The 17,266-nt window shown below is 38.9% G+C and overlaps 1 protein-coding gene across 1 annotated transcript in view; it reads right to left on the bottom strand.

Annotated features, from left to right (window-relative positions):
* Window positions 1-1,028: 1,028 nt before the first annotated feature.
* Window positions 1,029-17,266, bottom strand: part of LOC128509777 (deoxynucleoside triphosphate triphosphohydrolase SAMHD1-like) — a 29,799-nt gene continuing 13,561 nt past the window's right edge. The window contains exons 10-14 of the mRNA XM_053481614.1: window positions 13,720-13,838; window positions 10,798-10,946; window positions 9,782-9,862; window positions 8,049-8,153; window positions 1,029-1,073 (exon numbers count right to left, since the gene is read on the bottom strand). Coding sequence (XP_053337589.1) covers window positions 1,029-1,073; window positions 8,049-8,153; window positions 9,782-9,862; window positions 10,798-10,946; window positions 13,720-13,838 — 499 coding nt within the window. The remainder of the gene's footprint in view (window positions 1,074-8,048; window positions 8,154-9,781; window positions 9,863-10,797; window positions 10,947-13,719; window positions 13,839-17,266) is intronic.

The raw sequence follows: 17,266 nt of genomic DNA, 5'->3' as shown, positions 1-17,266 counted from the left end.
CAGCAAGTTACAACTCTTAAAGGAGCCAGCACCCCTTTTCCTAAGACAACACAAAAAGAATTTCTGGAAACTGCCGCTGGATGTGGATATTTTGTCTTAGATGTTAACTACACAAAGCAGTGTCTTCCCACGTGGGAGTTTCTCCAGCATACTGTATTTCTGATTGATGGACAAGAGTCCTCATCTGTTAAATTTTTGAGGACAACAGTTTTTTCAGCCCACATTTAGTCAGTAATATTAAAAGTTTTATTGTTATTGTTCTTAAATTTATTTTGAAGAAAAAGAAATAATAATAGTTAAAATAGTAAAATAAATAGTTTAATGGTTTACATAGTTAAAATAAATAATTAAATTATTAAAATGGGGAATGTTTGTTATGTGGGTATTGGAAAATAGCGGTTAAGCCAGCATCGTAATTCTCCTCTTTAATTTCCTACCTAGTCTAATCAGGGCTCAACTGAACGTGGGTTTATTTGTTTAAACTCTTGCTCTTGCTGCGAGAGAGTTATAATAATAATTCGCATGGTTATTCTGCCTGTTTGCGCTGCTTCCACGTTTGGGTTTACCATTTCCAATAGAAAAACACCAAGACCGACGCCCTCTCACGACAACTGAAGGAAGACATTCCCTAGACAGAGCCCACACCTGTCCTCCCATCATCGAAAATCATTGCTCCCCTCCGTTGGGACTTGGAGACGAGGGTTCGCCAGGCACAGGCCACGGAGACTGAATCGGCAGGTGTGCCGCCTGGACGACTCTACGTGCCACCCGACCTAAAGACCAAAGTTATGCAGTGGGGCCACTCATCACCCATCTCCGGACATCCTGGTATTCGGCGCACCCTCAAATTCGTCCAACGCGCCTTCTGTTGGCCCTCCATGGCTAGAGAGGTCAATGAGTTCGTCCAGGCATGCCCGGTGTGCGCCAGGGCAAAGGACACCAACCATGGACGCACATTGCCATCGATTTCATCACGGGCCTGCCGGCCTCAGAATGAAAGACCACCCTAATGACCATCGTGGATCGGTTCACCAAAGCCGTGCACCTGGTGGCCCTCGCCGGACTCCCGTCAGCTAAAAACACAGCCAAGCTAATATTAGAACACATAGTTCGCCTGCATGGGTTCCCGAAAAACATCTTCTCAGACAGGGGGCCGCAGTTCACTGCTCGGTTCAGGAAGGCCTCCTGCCATCTGATCAATTCCACCTGTAGTCTCTCATCCGGATACCATTCCCAGACTAACGGTCAGACGGAGCGGACCAACCAATAACTGGAGCGCTATCTGAGATGCTTCATCGCCGATCGTCAGCACTCCTGGGCCCGCTACCTCATCTGGGCTTAGCTGTCACACAACCTCCACGTCTCATCTGCCATGAATCTAAGCCTATTTGAGGTATGCCACGGTTTCCAGCCTTCGATGTTCGAACATCAAGAACCGGAGGATGATGTATGTTGTACCCAACAGTTGGTCCGCAGTTGTTGGCGGCTGTGGAACCAAGCCAACCGAGCCATGTAGAAATGTTATATAATTCCTGTTATCTGTTATGACCCAAATGAGGATGGGTTCCCTGTTAAGTCTGGTTCCTCTCAAGGTTTCTTCCCATTGCCATCTTAGCCACTTTCACTCAATGCATGTCTCTGAATGGCTGAAATTGTGAAAAAGTGGTTGTGATAAGCCTTTTAGTAAATGTAAAGTGTTTGCATGAACCCACGGTGCGCGTGTGCAATCTTTCACTTTGCAGAGTTTTGATCAAAAGGCAGATGAAGGTGTGCGCCAATATGAGAGATTTATAAGAGATTTTTCTTCCCAAGAAATACAACAAACACAAATTTATACTCCCTAAATAACAGCTGTATGCACGCAGATGTGAGCAGCTTTATTCCAGTCATAATATACTAACATATTCTTGCTGTGTAGTGGACCGCGCACAACCTCTCATGGGCGAGCCTTTCTATGAATACGCCGTTTTAACAGGGGTGGGGCTAAGGAATATGAATCTCGGTTTAAGTTTAGTAATCAGTGCGCACCGTTTGTTCGGTTTGTATATTTGTTATGTTACAACTATATTGCCTTTACAGCTTTCCCAAATTCACTTAAATTTGGAACCAAAAAAAAAAAAAAAAAAGAGGAAAAATAAGACAAATATTCTTAGAGTCTTAAAACCTGGCAATAGAATTTGCTATTGACTGTTTGGCCCCTGGGGACGAATTTTTGATGCACAATGCCGTGAATGTCAAAAAAGGTGATGAGATTTGTGGGGGGGGGGGGGGCTAGCAGGATTAGCCTCTAGGAGAATTAGCCCTTTGTGTGTTTACCCCTGTGTGTAAGTAACCTCTCCTGCATGTTTAGTTCTTAGTCTGTATAAATACTAACCAGTAAACTACTAACCTGCTTAGATCTTAGTCTGTTTAGATCTTAGTCTGTTTAGGTACCAACCTGTTTAGCCACCAACCTTTATAGTTCATAGTCTGTTTCATACCTAGTCTGCTGTGTACTGTACCTAGTCTGTTCTTCTCTTGGGTCTCTGGCTACTAGACTGTTTAGCAATTAGTCAATTTAGCTACTATCTAGCTTAGCTTAGGGGGTAGGGGGGTATGTCTCTTTGTCTCCTAGCAGGATTAGCCTCTAGGAGAATAAGCCCTTTGTGTGTTTACCCCTGTGTGTAAGTAACCTCTCCTGCATGTTTAGTTCTTAGTCTGTATAAATACTAACTAGTGAACTACTAACCTGCTTAGATCTTAGTCTGTTTAAATCTTAGTCTGTTTAGGTACCAACCTGTTTAGCCACCAACCTTTATAGTTCTTATTTGTTTTATACCTAGTCTGCTGTGTACTGTACCTAGTCTGTTCGTCACTTGGGTCTCTGGCTACTAGACTGTTTAGCAATTAGTCCGTTTAGCCACTATCTAGCTTAGCAGCTAATGTGCATAACAGCTAGTAGGCCTAGCCAAGCCTGTCTTGTGTGTATTTAGCCCCTTGCATGTACAGTAGTTAATCAATTGGAATGGTTATTACTGTTGCGCTCACCGCCGTGTAAAAACGTCAGCGGCCAAAATAAATCAGTTGCATTTCAAAGTTATTCGTAAAATGGCCGCCAGGTGGCGCAAAATGACATTTTCGCTCGTTGCAGTAAATACAATAGTGACTGTTATATAGCGTATCTCTGTATCTGTTTATTGTTATTTAAGTTCTGGATTATTTTAGGTACTTTAAACACATTTTGGGTTGCTCATGTTGGCTCATATGAGATTTTTACAAATGAACACCTGGTTGTGTTATTTTGACCTAACAACTGGTTTATTCATTATTCTTTCGTTTCTCCAAATATTAGCCTGCAGAATGTTCAAAATATTACTGTTATTGTGTCACAGGTGTAGTTTTAAAAGTTGTTTAGGCAGGAATGCGTGTGTATACAGCTCAAAACCTCCATCAGTTATTAAAGAAAGCGTCTATTTAGAAAAAATGCCCAGCGATTTCGGAGCTTCAGGAAATCTCCCGGCGCTCTGTGCATAACACCGGGCCAACTCATGTCGGAAAGAATTTCTAAACGGTTTCTAAACGTGGGCTATTGTTTATTACTTATAATATTTGTTAATTTAATTTAAATGAGGTTTGGGCTCAGGACTTCGATTCGGCATTGTAATCCTCCTCTTTAATTTACTCCATAGTTTTAATCAGCGCTCAGCCGCATGCATAAAGTTCTCCAGAGCGCACCGGCAGAAGTCGACTAATGATTATGAACGCGTCGGGAAAACAGCAAGCAGACTGACTCTGACCATTTAAAAAACCTTTGCGTTCATTTTCTGACGCGCTCAAGTTCACCTTATTTGCTTTTAAACATTTACAAAATCATTAAGTTTTTTCGTTATTGTGAGTGCCCTTAAATAAAAGTTGAGTCTTATAAAGGCATGTAGTCTTATATAGTTTTATTATATAGTTTTTGCACATTAATCTGACAACAGTTTTTTCAGCCTGTCACAGCGTGCGCCCAAATCGATATCGCTCAAATGGAACACGCCCCAGGGACTTCAAAGGAGGGAGAGGTGGGAGGGGCCGGTCCGGCCATCCGCGGAGAGCAGAGTCAGCGCCAGCGGACGGATGGCCATTGCACTCACACCACGTAGTAAAATCCACTGTAACCCACGCCTAAAAATAGACGCAGGTTAATTTTTTATAGTCTAAATAAAAACCCTCCGCTTTAAGTTCCTATAGTGCTTTACAATGCCAGACAACATTCAAATACAAATTATTCACCCTCCCCAGGTGTGAATCGGCTGTTCTCACCTATACATTCAGAGGAACTGAAAAACACTTCTCCCAACTTTAAAAACCTCTTGAATCTGAGGCTCTTCTGGAGACTTTCAGTGATTTCAATTTGTGTAATTTTAATCTCCTGGATTCTAGATTCTAAAGTTGACATTGTTACTTTTTTTAATCATTGGAATGGAAGAACTTGTTATTTTCCTTATGATAGCATAAATTGCATTGTTTTTAATCAGTCTATACACAATAATATTCTTTGGTATTTATTTATTTATTTTTTAAACGGGTATGGGGGCTATCTTGGTTCATTAATCTCCGTGCCTGGTTTAGGTTTAGTATTCAGTGCGCATCTGTTATATTACAACTATCATAACACTCAAATACCTTTTATTGGGGGTTAAGTGTGCCTAACTGATGTGCCTAACATTTTTCAGCTGAGCCTTTGTTTCACTGAAAACGACCGCGACACCCCTCTCTCTCTCACACACACACAGAGCCGACCAAATCATTAGCACGTCCCTCCCCCAAACAGCACAGACATTTACTTTCTATCCATTTACTTACACCTGAACTGAGTTGTTTGGGTAACATGGCTCGAACCCGTTACAAATCATAACAGTCTACTTAATTTCATTCTTATAATAACGCAAAAACACAAGCGGGGCTGAATGACCGACATCTGCTGACGCAGTAGAACGTCCTAACACTGTTTTAATTTTATGGTCATTTATTTCAGTTAATAAATCTACTATAAATTTAAAGAACACAAGAAATAAGATGACACAAATCTCTACACGCCTCTTTTCTAATTACAAGTGATAAAATCCAAAGGCTCACTGTGTTAACATTTATTGTGCTTAAATTTGATCCTAATAAGATTTGATTTAATTTGAGTTCTAGAACAGTGGCAGCTGGAACACCTAAAACAAATGCAGGATTATTTTTTATAATCTAAATAAAATGCTTATTTAAACGTGGGCTAGTGTTATTTACATGCAATATTTGTTAATTTAATTTAAATGGGGTTTGGTCTCCGGAATGTTGAGCATCATGATCCTCTTCTTTACTTTCCTACGTAGAATCAGCGCTTAATCGCACGCATAAAGTTTTGTAAATTCGTTTAATGTTTAATAGTAAATAATGACCCCCGTTGCGCTGTACCTCTGCTGGGAAAACCTTATGAAATACAAGTTTAGGACAGTTATGATGATCTGCCACGGCGTGCGCCTGTGATGGGTGTGCGCCCAAATCTACTATCGCTACTCGCTCACTCCGTAGGCTCCCTGAATAGGTGGCAAAGGGACGGAGCCGCCTATTCGTGCCGGCTGGCGATAATTATCGTTAATATGATCTCGGGCTTGCTCTGCATTATAAAAGCAAGGCGCAGAGTTTTGTCCAAGGTCTGGGAAGTACGTGATGTGATGGAGAATATGAAAGAAGCATGTCAGTGAGGTGATGTGACGCGCCCCAGGGACTTTAAACAAGAACACTAGAATTCCGCCCTTTAAACTCCGCGCTGAGGACGGCGCGAGAAAGAGCTGTGCGAGCTCCCGCGGAATCTTTACTCCTGCACCGTGCCTGCCCTCGCAGCCCCGCTGCCGAAGAGGAAAAGGCTGCGAGGACGTTTGTGTTAGGTTTTTGCGTCAGCGAGGACTCGCGCCAGCCATTGACAGCGGGAGAAGCGATGTCACGAGGGAGCGTGCAGGAGCGCTGCCTCCGCATGCTCAGTTCTGCCACTCCTCGCACCAACACTTATCGTCAGCTGTGTGCCCGCATGCCAGTGTGGCACTGCCCCCGGAACTGCACATGCACAACCTTTATCCCTTTCTTTCCATTCTCCTTTCTTCAACACTTTCCTTTCCCATTTTACCTAAATAAATTAGCCTTTTCCCCGTAAGACCTCGCCTCGTGTCCGTGCTTTATGGTGCCGCCCGTGCAACATGGGTCGAACCCGTTACAGATCATAACAGTCTACTGCATTTCATTCTTATAATAACGCACAAACACAAGCGGGGCTGAATGACCAACATCAGCTGACGCAGTAGAACGTCCTGACAATGTTATAATTTTAGGTCATTTATTTTAGTTAATAAATCTACTATAAATTTAAAGAACACAAGATATAAGACGACACAAAACCCTACACGCGTCTTTTCGAATTACACGTGATCAAATCTAAAGGCTCACTGTGTTAACATTTATTTTGTTTAAATTTGATCCTAATAAGATTTAATTAAATTTGAATTCTACATTTGTACTGTCATTTTAGTTCTGTGATTATGAATTTGTTTTACTACAATGTTTTACCTGATTTTATCCGCTACTACGTGCAGTTCTAAAACTCTGTCTCATTAATCCAGCAGAGAATGAACTAAGGCATGAGGCGTCAGTCTGTAGTTATATAGCGCCACTCAGCGGTAAAAGCCAGCAATCGCACAAAGCCAAACGGTACCGCCGAGCGCCGCGACGGTAGAACCTACATTCCGATTAGGTAACCACTGTATAGTCCCTTGTGTTTAGTCCTCTAGTCTGTTTAGTGCGTCTTGTCTCGTCTGGTTTGTATCCATTGTCTGTACTGTATATTAGTTTGTGTAATCCCTAGTCTGTGTATGTTTATGAGTTCTGTTTATAGCACGCTTCAAAGTAAAGCCAACTTCCTTTGTTCATGTTTTATTGGGTTTCTCATTAAACTTTGTTTGCCACCTTATCCCCTCTGCGTCTATGCCTCACCTTCATGCCCACAGTCCAACATCTAACAGTACGTGACATTAATTGACTTCATCATTAAATAAATTAATTTATATGCATTTAAATTTAAACATTCTACAACAAGTTGAAAGTTAAAATAATAAATGTGTATATTACAATAAGTATAAGCAACACAAGCGTCACCAGAAAGATATATATTTTTAATCACACAATGTTTATGTAAATCCAATACAGTGATGCATTGTATATTTCATTCTCCTTTGTTTACACAGAAATCAATCATATCCTTATTTTAGAACCATGGTATCTAACAATATAATATGAAATGTTTTGTAGTATGTAAAGATCCCAGGTTCAGATACGAGTATTCCTACTTCCTTCCCTCCTTATAAACATTTTTAGTGCTGTTATTAAGTGATAAACTGTTTTTAACTTTAAAAGATAACCCATCTATCTGTCATTTTGAAAAAATTCACTTGCATATTAGTGAAAACTAAAATAATAAAGACTAACAAACTAAAAGTTTCTATAACCTTGGTAGTTTTAAATATTTAAACAAGATGCTACCACCTACTTTACTGTTTACTTAAGGACTAAGGATAAGAGCATCAGTAGTAAAAACGGAATGGTTTGCACAAACCTACCACCTGAAAATATTAAGAATTTTTAAATTTCCCAATAAATTTTCTACATGGATGTTTAGTTAGTTCTTGGGCGTTTGACCTCAGGTTCTCTAATATGAACATGTTCCCAGAACTTATTAATATCCTCATTGCTTAGGTCTGGGACAGGATTTTCTCCAGTGTAGAACAGCATGACCTTGGTTTCATAAAAGGTCCCTGGCTGAATGTAAGAGACCTGGAAAGGTATGTGGTAAGATTGTGTGAGAAAAAAATCTGCTTTATATTTACTTCATTTGTCATAATAAACAAGACATTACTCATGAACTCCATCCAATTAAAAAGTTACATAAAAATTTAAGTATGCCTTATTAAAAGACCTCTTCATTTTAACATAAGAAATTAAAGGAGAGTACTAAACTCTGACCACTAAAGCTCACATATGGAAAAACCTACCTCATTTGCAGACAGTTTTACTGCTTTATTATTCTCATCTTTACTGTAGAATCTGAGAGAATCAATGGGATTTTCCTCTTTCTTTCCATAATCAATTTTAATGGCCTGTAATAGATAATAATGTAGTTATTATTCATCCTAGCAGTAATCACTCACTCTCACTCACTCACTCATCATCTATACTGCTTAATCCTGTATTCAGGGTCATGGGGAGCCTGGAGACTTAGGGCACAAGGCGGAGTACATCCTGGACAGGGTGCACACACACACACACACACACACACACACACACACACACACAACGGCCAATTTGGAAATGCTAATTAACCTAACCTACATGTCTTTGGACTGTGGGAGGAAACCAGAGTATCTGGAGAAAACTCACCAAGCACAGGGAGAACATGTAAACTCCATGCACACATGGACAGGATTCGAACCTGGCCAGGAATCGAACTTGGAACCTAGAGGTGCAAGGCGACAGTGCTAACCACTACACCCCCATGCCGCCTCCCTAGCAGTAATCAGTAATAAAAAAATATGCATGAATGATTGTTATTAAATTTTAACTTTTGATATCAAAGAGAATGTTTTCTGGTGCAAAAAGTAGTAGTAGTAGTAGTAAGAAATTATTATGGTAATGTTTATTATTATTATTACAATATGCTCAATCACTGCTTAATAAATGTAGATGTTATCTTATTGATGCTTTAGTTTAAAGTGGTACTGAATACTAAACGTTTATAAATTTATTATATTATACTAATGTTGTATTAATATTCATATGCATTGATCGGCCATAACATCATGACCACTGACAGGTTATGTGAATAACGATGACCAACTACAGTATAAACCAGTAAACTGGCACCAGACAAAAAAGTCCAATCCATGCAGGCCCCACCAACACCACCTACAGCACTTAAAGGATATGCCACTAACTTCCTGGTGTTAGACACCATAGCACACCCCCAGAGGTGTTGTGAAGTCATGCCCTGAGGGGATTGATCTGTTTTTAGCTTTGGCAGCATGTTGGCATACAGTCCTTGTTAGCATTGTGGCCTTGCACCTCCAGGGTCGACGGTTCGAGTCTCGCTTTTGGGTTTGTGTGCATGGAGTTTGTATGTTCTCCCTGTGCTTGGTGTGTTTCCTCATGCAGACATGCGGATTAGGTTAAATGTGTTTCCACTCTGACTCATCAAGGCATTGGCTTTCAAGTTAAACAATTTAAAGGCAATATTACCAAATACTAACTACGTGTATGTAAACTTTCGACCCACTAGAAATGTAATCAACAAAATGAAAGCTGATATAAATATTTCTCTCTATTATTATTTTGACATTCCACATTCTTAAAATAAATTTGTGACCCTAACTGCCCTAAGATAGGGAATGCTTACTAGGATTAAATGTCAGGAATTTAGAAAAGCTCATGTTATTTGGCTAAGGTGGATGTAAACTTCTGATTTCAACTGAATACATATATTCAGTAAGGAACAAAGCATTTTCCCAGGAGCAACTTCTCAGTGTAATCTCTTAACTTTTTAAAAATATATGTCGAAGATTAAATGCTACCTTACAGGACATCATTACAGTAAACCACAAGAAAAGTGGTGAAGGTGCCTGATATTGTCAATTTCAGTTTTTGCTAAAAATCTCAAAATATTCAGACACAGCACATCATAAGATTTATTTATTACTATTATTATTATTATTATTATTATTATTTTACTTACTCTGACTCTGAAGTTTTCTGCAAGGAGTTTGCGTTCTTCTGAAGACCTTCGGAGGCATCTCAGCCAGATTTTCAACAGTTTCTACATGACAGATAGATATGTCCTTTGAATTGAACAGTCAATATTCAATTTCATATGATTTGTAGGGTCATGGGGTGCTGGAGCTGATCCCAGGAACCTCAGAGTAGATGTGATGCCAAACAATAGCAGGGTACTGACACACACAATCATGCCCAATGGCCAATTCGGAAACACTAATCAGTGCACAGCACATGGATGTAGACTATGTCCAGGCCCTAATGCACCATCCTTTAACATTTACCATTTGGAAAAAATTAAAAATAAATAATAATAATAATAATAATAATAAAAATACACATGAATGTTATTTATTATTAAATAAATAAATAAATAAATAAAAATACTTGCTGTTGAAAGTAAAAATAAGTTACACTTTATACAATGATGTAAAAGGTGATAGGTAATAATTTACATCTTATAAATGTGTGTAGTGAATAGCATTCATTGTCAAGCTGGGATATGTAAATAATAAAGGCTGAAATATAACAAAGAGTTGACTTTGGTTGAACATTAACACATTTAAAATAATTAAGCGTCCTCTTTATTCGACCAAAAGGTATCCCTTCTGTAGTTTAGTCTTTACTGCAGGTTCACTGACAGTAGCACCACTGAAAGTAATTTTACTGCCCATTTAACATTTTTGTTTGGAAAATCCACCATTATGGAGTGATATCCCGCATTTGCAATTGCGTTTTCCATATGTGGACGCACAAAGTGTGCCATAATTCAAATGCAATTGCAAACTTTGCAATTGCATTTGAATTATGTCACACTTTCTGCGTCCACATATGGAAAACGCAATAGCAAATGCAATTTGCAATTCCATTTGAAAAATGTCCTGAATATTACTCCATACACCATGACCAAGTTATGTTATGTTAAATTATTAACAAGATTTAAACAAATACAGTCACATAAATATTAGTGTCACTAACCAATTGCTGTTCTGAATCATTCATATTCTCTAGCTCATCTGGCTGGAAGATTTTGCTACCAACACAGTGGTAAAGATCACGTTTTTCAATTTTCTCAATGATGACCCTGGCATGTTCTGACTTGAGTTTTATTTCTTGAAGAATATCATCTGTAAAACAAAAAAAAGACTCCAAATATTAATACTGTGGTATCTGATTTACTGAGTTGCCAGGTAGTCTATAATAACAACAACTAAAATAAGTACTCATAACAACTTTGATAAGAAGAAAATATGAAGCATATTAAACCTTGAACTCGGAAAAAAATAAACAAGAAATCTCTCTAATTAAGTGATTGAGTGCACACTAACGGATCACCGCTGTAAAGTAAAAATAAAACAAATTAACCTATACTTTACCTTAGAAAAGAATCGTGACAGAGCAGTCTTTCTAAACTCAGCAAATAAAGAAACGTCCTCTGACTTTCAACTGTTTTTTACTTTCAGTAAACTTAATGTGGTGGCCACCAGCTGCTTGAAGTACTGCAGTGCATCTCTTCCTCTTGGACTGGACCAGATTTGTCAGTTCTTGCTGTGAGATGTTACCCCACTCTTCCACCAAGGCACCAGCAAGTTTCTGGACATTTCTGGGGGGAATGGCCCTAGCCCTCACCCTGCGATCCAACAGGTCCTAGACGTGTTCAATGGGATTGAGATCCGGGCTCTTCGCTGGCCATGGCAGAACACTGACGTTGTTATGCAGAAACTCACGCACAGAACGAGCAGTATGGCTGGTGGCATTGTCCTGCTGGAGGATCATGTCCGGATGAGCATGCATAAAGGGTACCACATGAGGGAGGAGGATGTCTTCCCTGTACCGCAAGGCATTGAGATTGCCTGCAATGACAACAAGCTCAGTCCGATGGTGATGTGATATACCGCCCCAGACCATGACAGACCCCCCACCTCCAAATCAATCCCGCTCCAAGGTATAGGCCTTGGTGTAACGCTCATTCCTTCGACGATAAACACGAATCCGTCCATCACCCCTGGTGAGACAAAACCGTGACTCATCAGTGAAGAGCACTTTTTGTCACTCCTGTCTGGTCCAGCGAAGGTGGGTTTGTGCCCATAGGCGGCGTTGTTGCTGGTGATGTCTGGTAAGGACCTGCCTTACAACAGCCTACAAGCCCTCAGTCCAGCCTCTCTCAGCCTATTGCGAAGTCTGAGCACTGATGGAGGGATTGTGTGTTCCTGGTGTGACTCGGGCAGTTGTTGTGGCCATCCTGTACCTGTCACGCAGGTGTGATATTCGGATGTACCGATCCTGTGAAGGTGTTGTTACACGTGGTCTTCCACTGCGAGGATGATCAGCTGTCCTTCCTGTCTCCCTGTAGCGCCGTCTTAGGCGTCTCACAGTGCGGACATGACGATTTATTGCCCTAGCCACATCAGCAGTCCTCATGCCTCCCTGCAGCATGCCTAATGCACGTTCACGCAGATGAGCATGGACCCTGGGCATCTTTCTTTGGGTGTTTTTCACAGTCGGTAGACAAGTCTCTTTAGTGTCCTGCGTTTTAAGAACTGTGACCTTAAATGTCTACTTTCTGTAAGCTGTTAAGGTCTTAACGACCATTCCACAGGTGCATGTTAATTAATTGATTATGGTTAAATAAACATGCATGGAAAACATTGTTTAAATCCTTTACAATGAAGATCTGTAAAGTTATTTGGATTTTTACAACATTGTTGTTGAAATACACAGTCCTGAAAAAGGGGCGTTTCTTTTTTTGCTGAGTTTATGTAGAGCAGAGAGAGAGAGGGAGTGTGTGTGTGTGTGTTTGTGTGTGTGTCTGTGAAGGCGAAAGTAGTAGGGGTCTGTGTGCGTCTGTGTGTGAAGGGGCATTGTGTCCAATGACGTGTGCGCACACAGACACAAAGAGCAGGCTCATACAAAAAGAGAAAATGGATCTTTTACCTCTCTAATGAGACTTGCTTTTGCTTTACACGTGCGCTGTACACACGCATTCAGACACAAAATAAAATGTTTTACACACACACACAGTGGTCACAGTGGTATAGTAAACAGTACACGCGTGCACAGATGTTGATTATTCCAGTAAGGGATGCACACTAAGATCCAGAAGAGGAGACGATTACCCACAATTCCGCAGCACAAGAGAAAGAAAAACCGCTGGCTCAGTTGTGATCACGTGACGCTCAGCGTCAAAACAAGAAGCGCATGCGTGCTACATGATACTTGGTACTAGTAAACCAAGACTAAAACCAAGTCTCCTAAACCATGACTTGCTTGTTTTTTAAGTCAAAATAAAAAAATTTTTTTGCTTGTCTTACTGAACTCTTGCAAACCGCGTTATTCGCAATCCGAGGGTCCACAGTAACACGTCTTTTACTCAAGATTTACTAGAAGTGGGAAATTGTGTCTGTATGTTGATTTCTTGTACATGTGTTCTACATTCACTTTAAACCCTTTTTTTCAGTAATGCAACTATTGTTCTGCCAAACTAAGAATATAACTTTGAGGACAGTACAGTACAGTACTTCCTGTATATCGTGAGTGACAGATTTCTTGTCCAATCAGCGGTAAGAATTTCATATGCAAACTATACCTACCTTTTCTGGTTTGTCTGAATTGTCATTGTATTTTCTAATTTAGTATTTTGTTTCTGGAATTGTTTTTGTGTTTTTTGATTTGTTATTTTGTTTTCAGATTTGTTATTTTGTTTTCATTTTGGTAATTGGTTTTTGGTTTTAATATTTTGTTTTTAGGTTTGTTATTTTGTTTACGGTTTTGATATTTTGTTTTTACGGTTTTGATATTTTGTTTTGCATTTCATGAAGCATTTGGAATCCAGCAATTTTAGATGGTTTATGTACAATATTCATAACAGTGGCAACTTTGTAAATAGTTTTTAAAAATAACCTGTGAGTTTCAGGAATATTTCTGGATCGTTTGCTGCCTCAGAGATTTTCTTGCCTCCCTCTGTACCATCAGTTTCTAGCGTGAAGTCCTTTTCAGCCGCCAAAAGTGCATCAACAATCCTGAAAATAAGAGGTAAAAAAGTTATTATAAAAACATGCATTCTTATAACATACACATCTGTGTTTCCATGCATTTTAACAATCATAATAAATGAAATTACCCAAATGACACAGGTCATAAGTTTTCATATAATTTTTTCTGGCCCTGTTACTTTAAAGATTAAGAATATGTTTGTGTGCTTTGTTTGATTTTAGTTATGTTTGAATCTATCTAAATAAAAGTTTTGTCTGTATATTGGTCAAAGCTTTTAATAAAATCTTTTAATGATATGTTTCATACATTTGGAAAAACTGAAACCAGTCTTTTTGGTTTTTGTCTGTATTTACAGTATGTATGTCTGTCCAGACAGATTTTATCACAGCATCAAGCAAAACTGGGGGAAAAAAAGCTGGACAAATTTTAACCCTAACCCTAACTTTTGCAGTACTTTATTTCCCTGAAATTCAACCTGCATCATAAGTAAAATCAAAATTTAGAACAAAGATAATCTATTTAAAAATAAGCTACAGTACTAATAAGCTCCTTCCTACTCAAGTACTTCCTTAATAAGCTACTCAATGTAAACAAACACCTGCACCACTCCCTCACTCATCATCTATATCGTTTTATCCTGTATTCAGGGACGTGGGGGCCAGGAGCCTATTCCAGAGGGCTTAGGGCACGAGGCAGGGTACACCCTGGACAAGGTGCCAATCCATCGCAGGGCACACATACATACACACAGTCACACACTCATTTGCACACTACGGGCAATTTTAGGTACACCAATTATCATGTCTTTGGATTGTGGGAGGAAACCGGAGTACACGGAGGAAACCCACCAAGTACAGGGAGAACATGCAAACTCCATGCACACACCTGCATCAATAGATATTAATTAGAAAAGCTAAACTGAATATTTTTACTGGAATTATTTAATATTTTCAAGTGGTGTAAGTAATATTAAATCGCTGAAGTAATTTTTAGACAAAACTTCATCTTTATCTGATCTACTTTTTACTGATCTTTTTGATTATACAGATAGTGTATTTGGCTGATGATAAAAAATAACATTTAGCGTAAACAAGGTGTAAGATACTAAATCTTACAAAATGTTATTTCTTTGTATGGATAAGTTAGGCAGAGAGCTGCTGTAAGGCAGACATGCAGACTTATGTGGGCTTCAACCTGAAATAATATCACTGATTATATTAAAGGTGATCAGCTTATTCTTAGCAATGACCTTTTAACTAGCTCAACAAACACTTTTCCCATTAATAACAGGTATTTCAGCTAGTTGTTAATATGTTTCTTACCATCACCAGCCACCACCACCAATTAATGATGACATTAACCAGTTAATGGCATAACTATCACCTCTTGAGGACTTCATCAAAGTACTACACGCATGACATGGACAGAAAAAATTACATGGCGTTCTGACTGAATTGTCATTTGGATGTGACTGCATTGTTGCCACATCAGTGGAGTTCTCGCAAGAACAACTTCAGGCTTGTGCAATGACCATGGTAGGACCATGCAATGTTGTAGAAAACCGTATTAAATTCATATTACATTCTTTTAGTGTTTACCACATTCAGAGGCATGTTCAGAGGCAACTCAGAATGACTATGAAGCAATTGAACAAAGTGTTGTTTAAGATGACATTATCAGTTATACAGTAGGTGGATTCAGCATTCATTTATTTATTTAGGTAAGAGTTGATCTGCGTGTTATTTCTGTGACTAGAATATAACATGAAGCAGTCCACAAGTGAAACAAGCTGAGGCTAGATTTCTAGGCGATAACGAGCTAAATGCTCATAACCATGTCTGTCTTTTCCCCACTTTGGCTGTGATTATTTTTTCACGGTAGTGTAAGCGCTTAGTTAACAAATATTATATAAAAACCCTGTTATAAGTTATAAATTACAGAGTTGCACTAATGCTCATATAGGAGTGTTATATCGCTTAACCTAATATGAAAAACGCATTAAGTAAATTCCCAGTTAATTCAACGCAGATGTTAATAGAGACAGACTGTGGCTAATACTGGCTAATATAGAATTCCCAAAACAGTATTTTAAACACTCTGTTGGTACATAGGCTTATTAATATCTTTCATTTTTATTACCTATCAACTAGATATTCTGTAAAGTTAATGTATCTTTGTCTTTACTAAATTCTCCTATTCTCTTTAACCAGAGCTCTGCTGTGGAGGATTGGGTCAGATGGCTGACAGCTGGCCTTTTGGAGCTACTGGAGAAGTGTGAACAAGCTATTGGGGGTGCTGTAGAACTTGAGGGCCAGTATGACTGTGCAACAGCTTTAGGATGATATTTGGTCAGTTCTATATTCTGAACATAGAATTGAAAACATAGATTAAGTATTCCAAGAGTTGGGCTAATAATATTAATAAATATTAAGGAAATTATTATTATTGGTCAGAGGTACAAACGAAAACAACAATTACATGATCATATGTATCTGTGCTAGTTTGTGCCTATGTGACCCATATTTATTATTTTTTTATCAGTATAAATAAATCCTTTGGGTTTTAAGAACTCCATTAAAAGAGCAAAGACAAACTTACTGTAGGAGGAGTGGAAGGTGACAAACCTCAATGGAGAATATACTGACTATGACATTGTGCTAATTGCTCTGTGTTTTTTGGGGGGTTCTTTCGACTTGTCTGTGCGCAAATGTGTTTGTGTTAAAGCTAACTGACAAATGCAGAAGTGAACACAGACATTTCTCTCCAACTACAAACACACACTCACATGTGGCACTTGTAAATAGTTGATTAAACCTATGAACACGGCTATTTAAAATCAGTCCTAAACACAAGTGCATGGTCTATTTTTATCCTTAATTGAAATACATCAATACGGTAATAATTTACGCCATGATACCATGAGTGCAGAAGGATGAGAAGAGGCCTGTCTTTATTACACAGAGACTTTAAAACTTTCACAGTAAATTAGCCATAGACACTGTTTATTTTGCTGAACAGACAAACAGGCTAAACCAATTTGCAGTTATTTACAATGATGATCTGTCTATCAAAAACACAGACTCAAATTTAATGCGTTTGTAGCTACAAATATGAAGTCAGCTCATTCAATCCTACTAGTTTTCATTTACAGACCACAGGGCCATATTCTGAATTTCTATATGAATTTTCACATTTCCTTCCAAACTTTGTTGTTTCCGTAGACAAAGTTTTAATTGCTGGAGACTTAAATATTCATTTTAAGATTCCAGAAGACCCTCTGAGAACAGCATTTATGTCCATACTGGACTCAGTGGAAGTAAATCAGTGTGTAGTAGGACCCACTCATAAAGCAGGTCACACTTTAGATTTAATATTATCTTTCAGATTAAATATAAGAAATATAATCACAGTTCCACAGTCTGAAGCTATCTCAGATCACTGTCTTGCCTCAATT

Source organism: Clarias gariepinus, chromosome 21 (genome assembly GCF_024256425.1).
Source record: "Clarias gariepinus isolate MV-2021 ecotype Netherlands chromosome 21, CGAR_prim_01v2, whole genome shotgun sequence".
NCBI classification, from domain to species: domain Eukaryota; kingdom Metazoa; phylum Chordata; class Actinopteri; order Siluriformes; family Clariidae; genus Clarias; species Clarias gariepinus.
The sequence above is the reverse complement of the archived record's forward strand: the minus strand, read 5'-3'. Positions and strand labels throughout refer to the sequence as shown.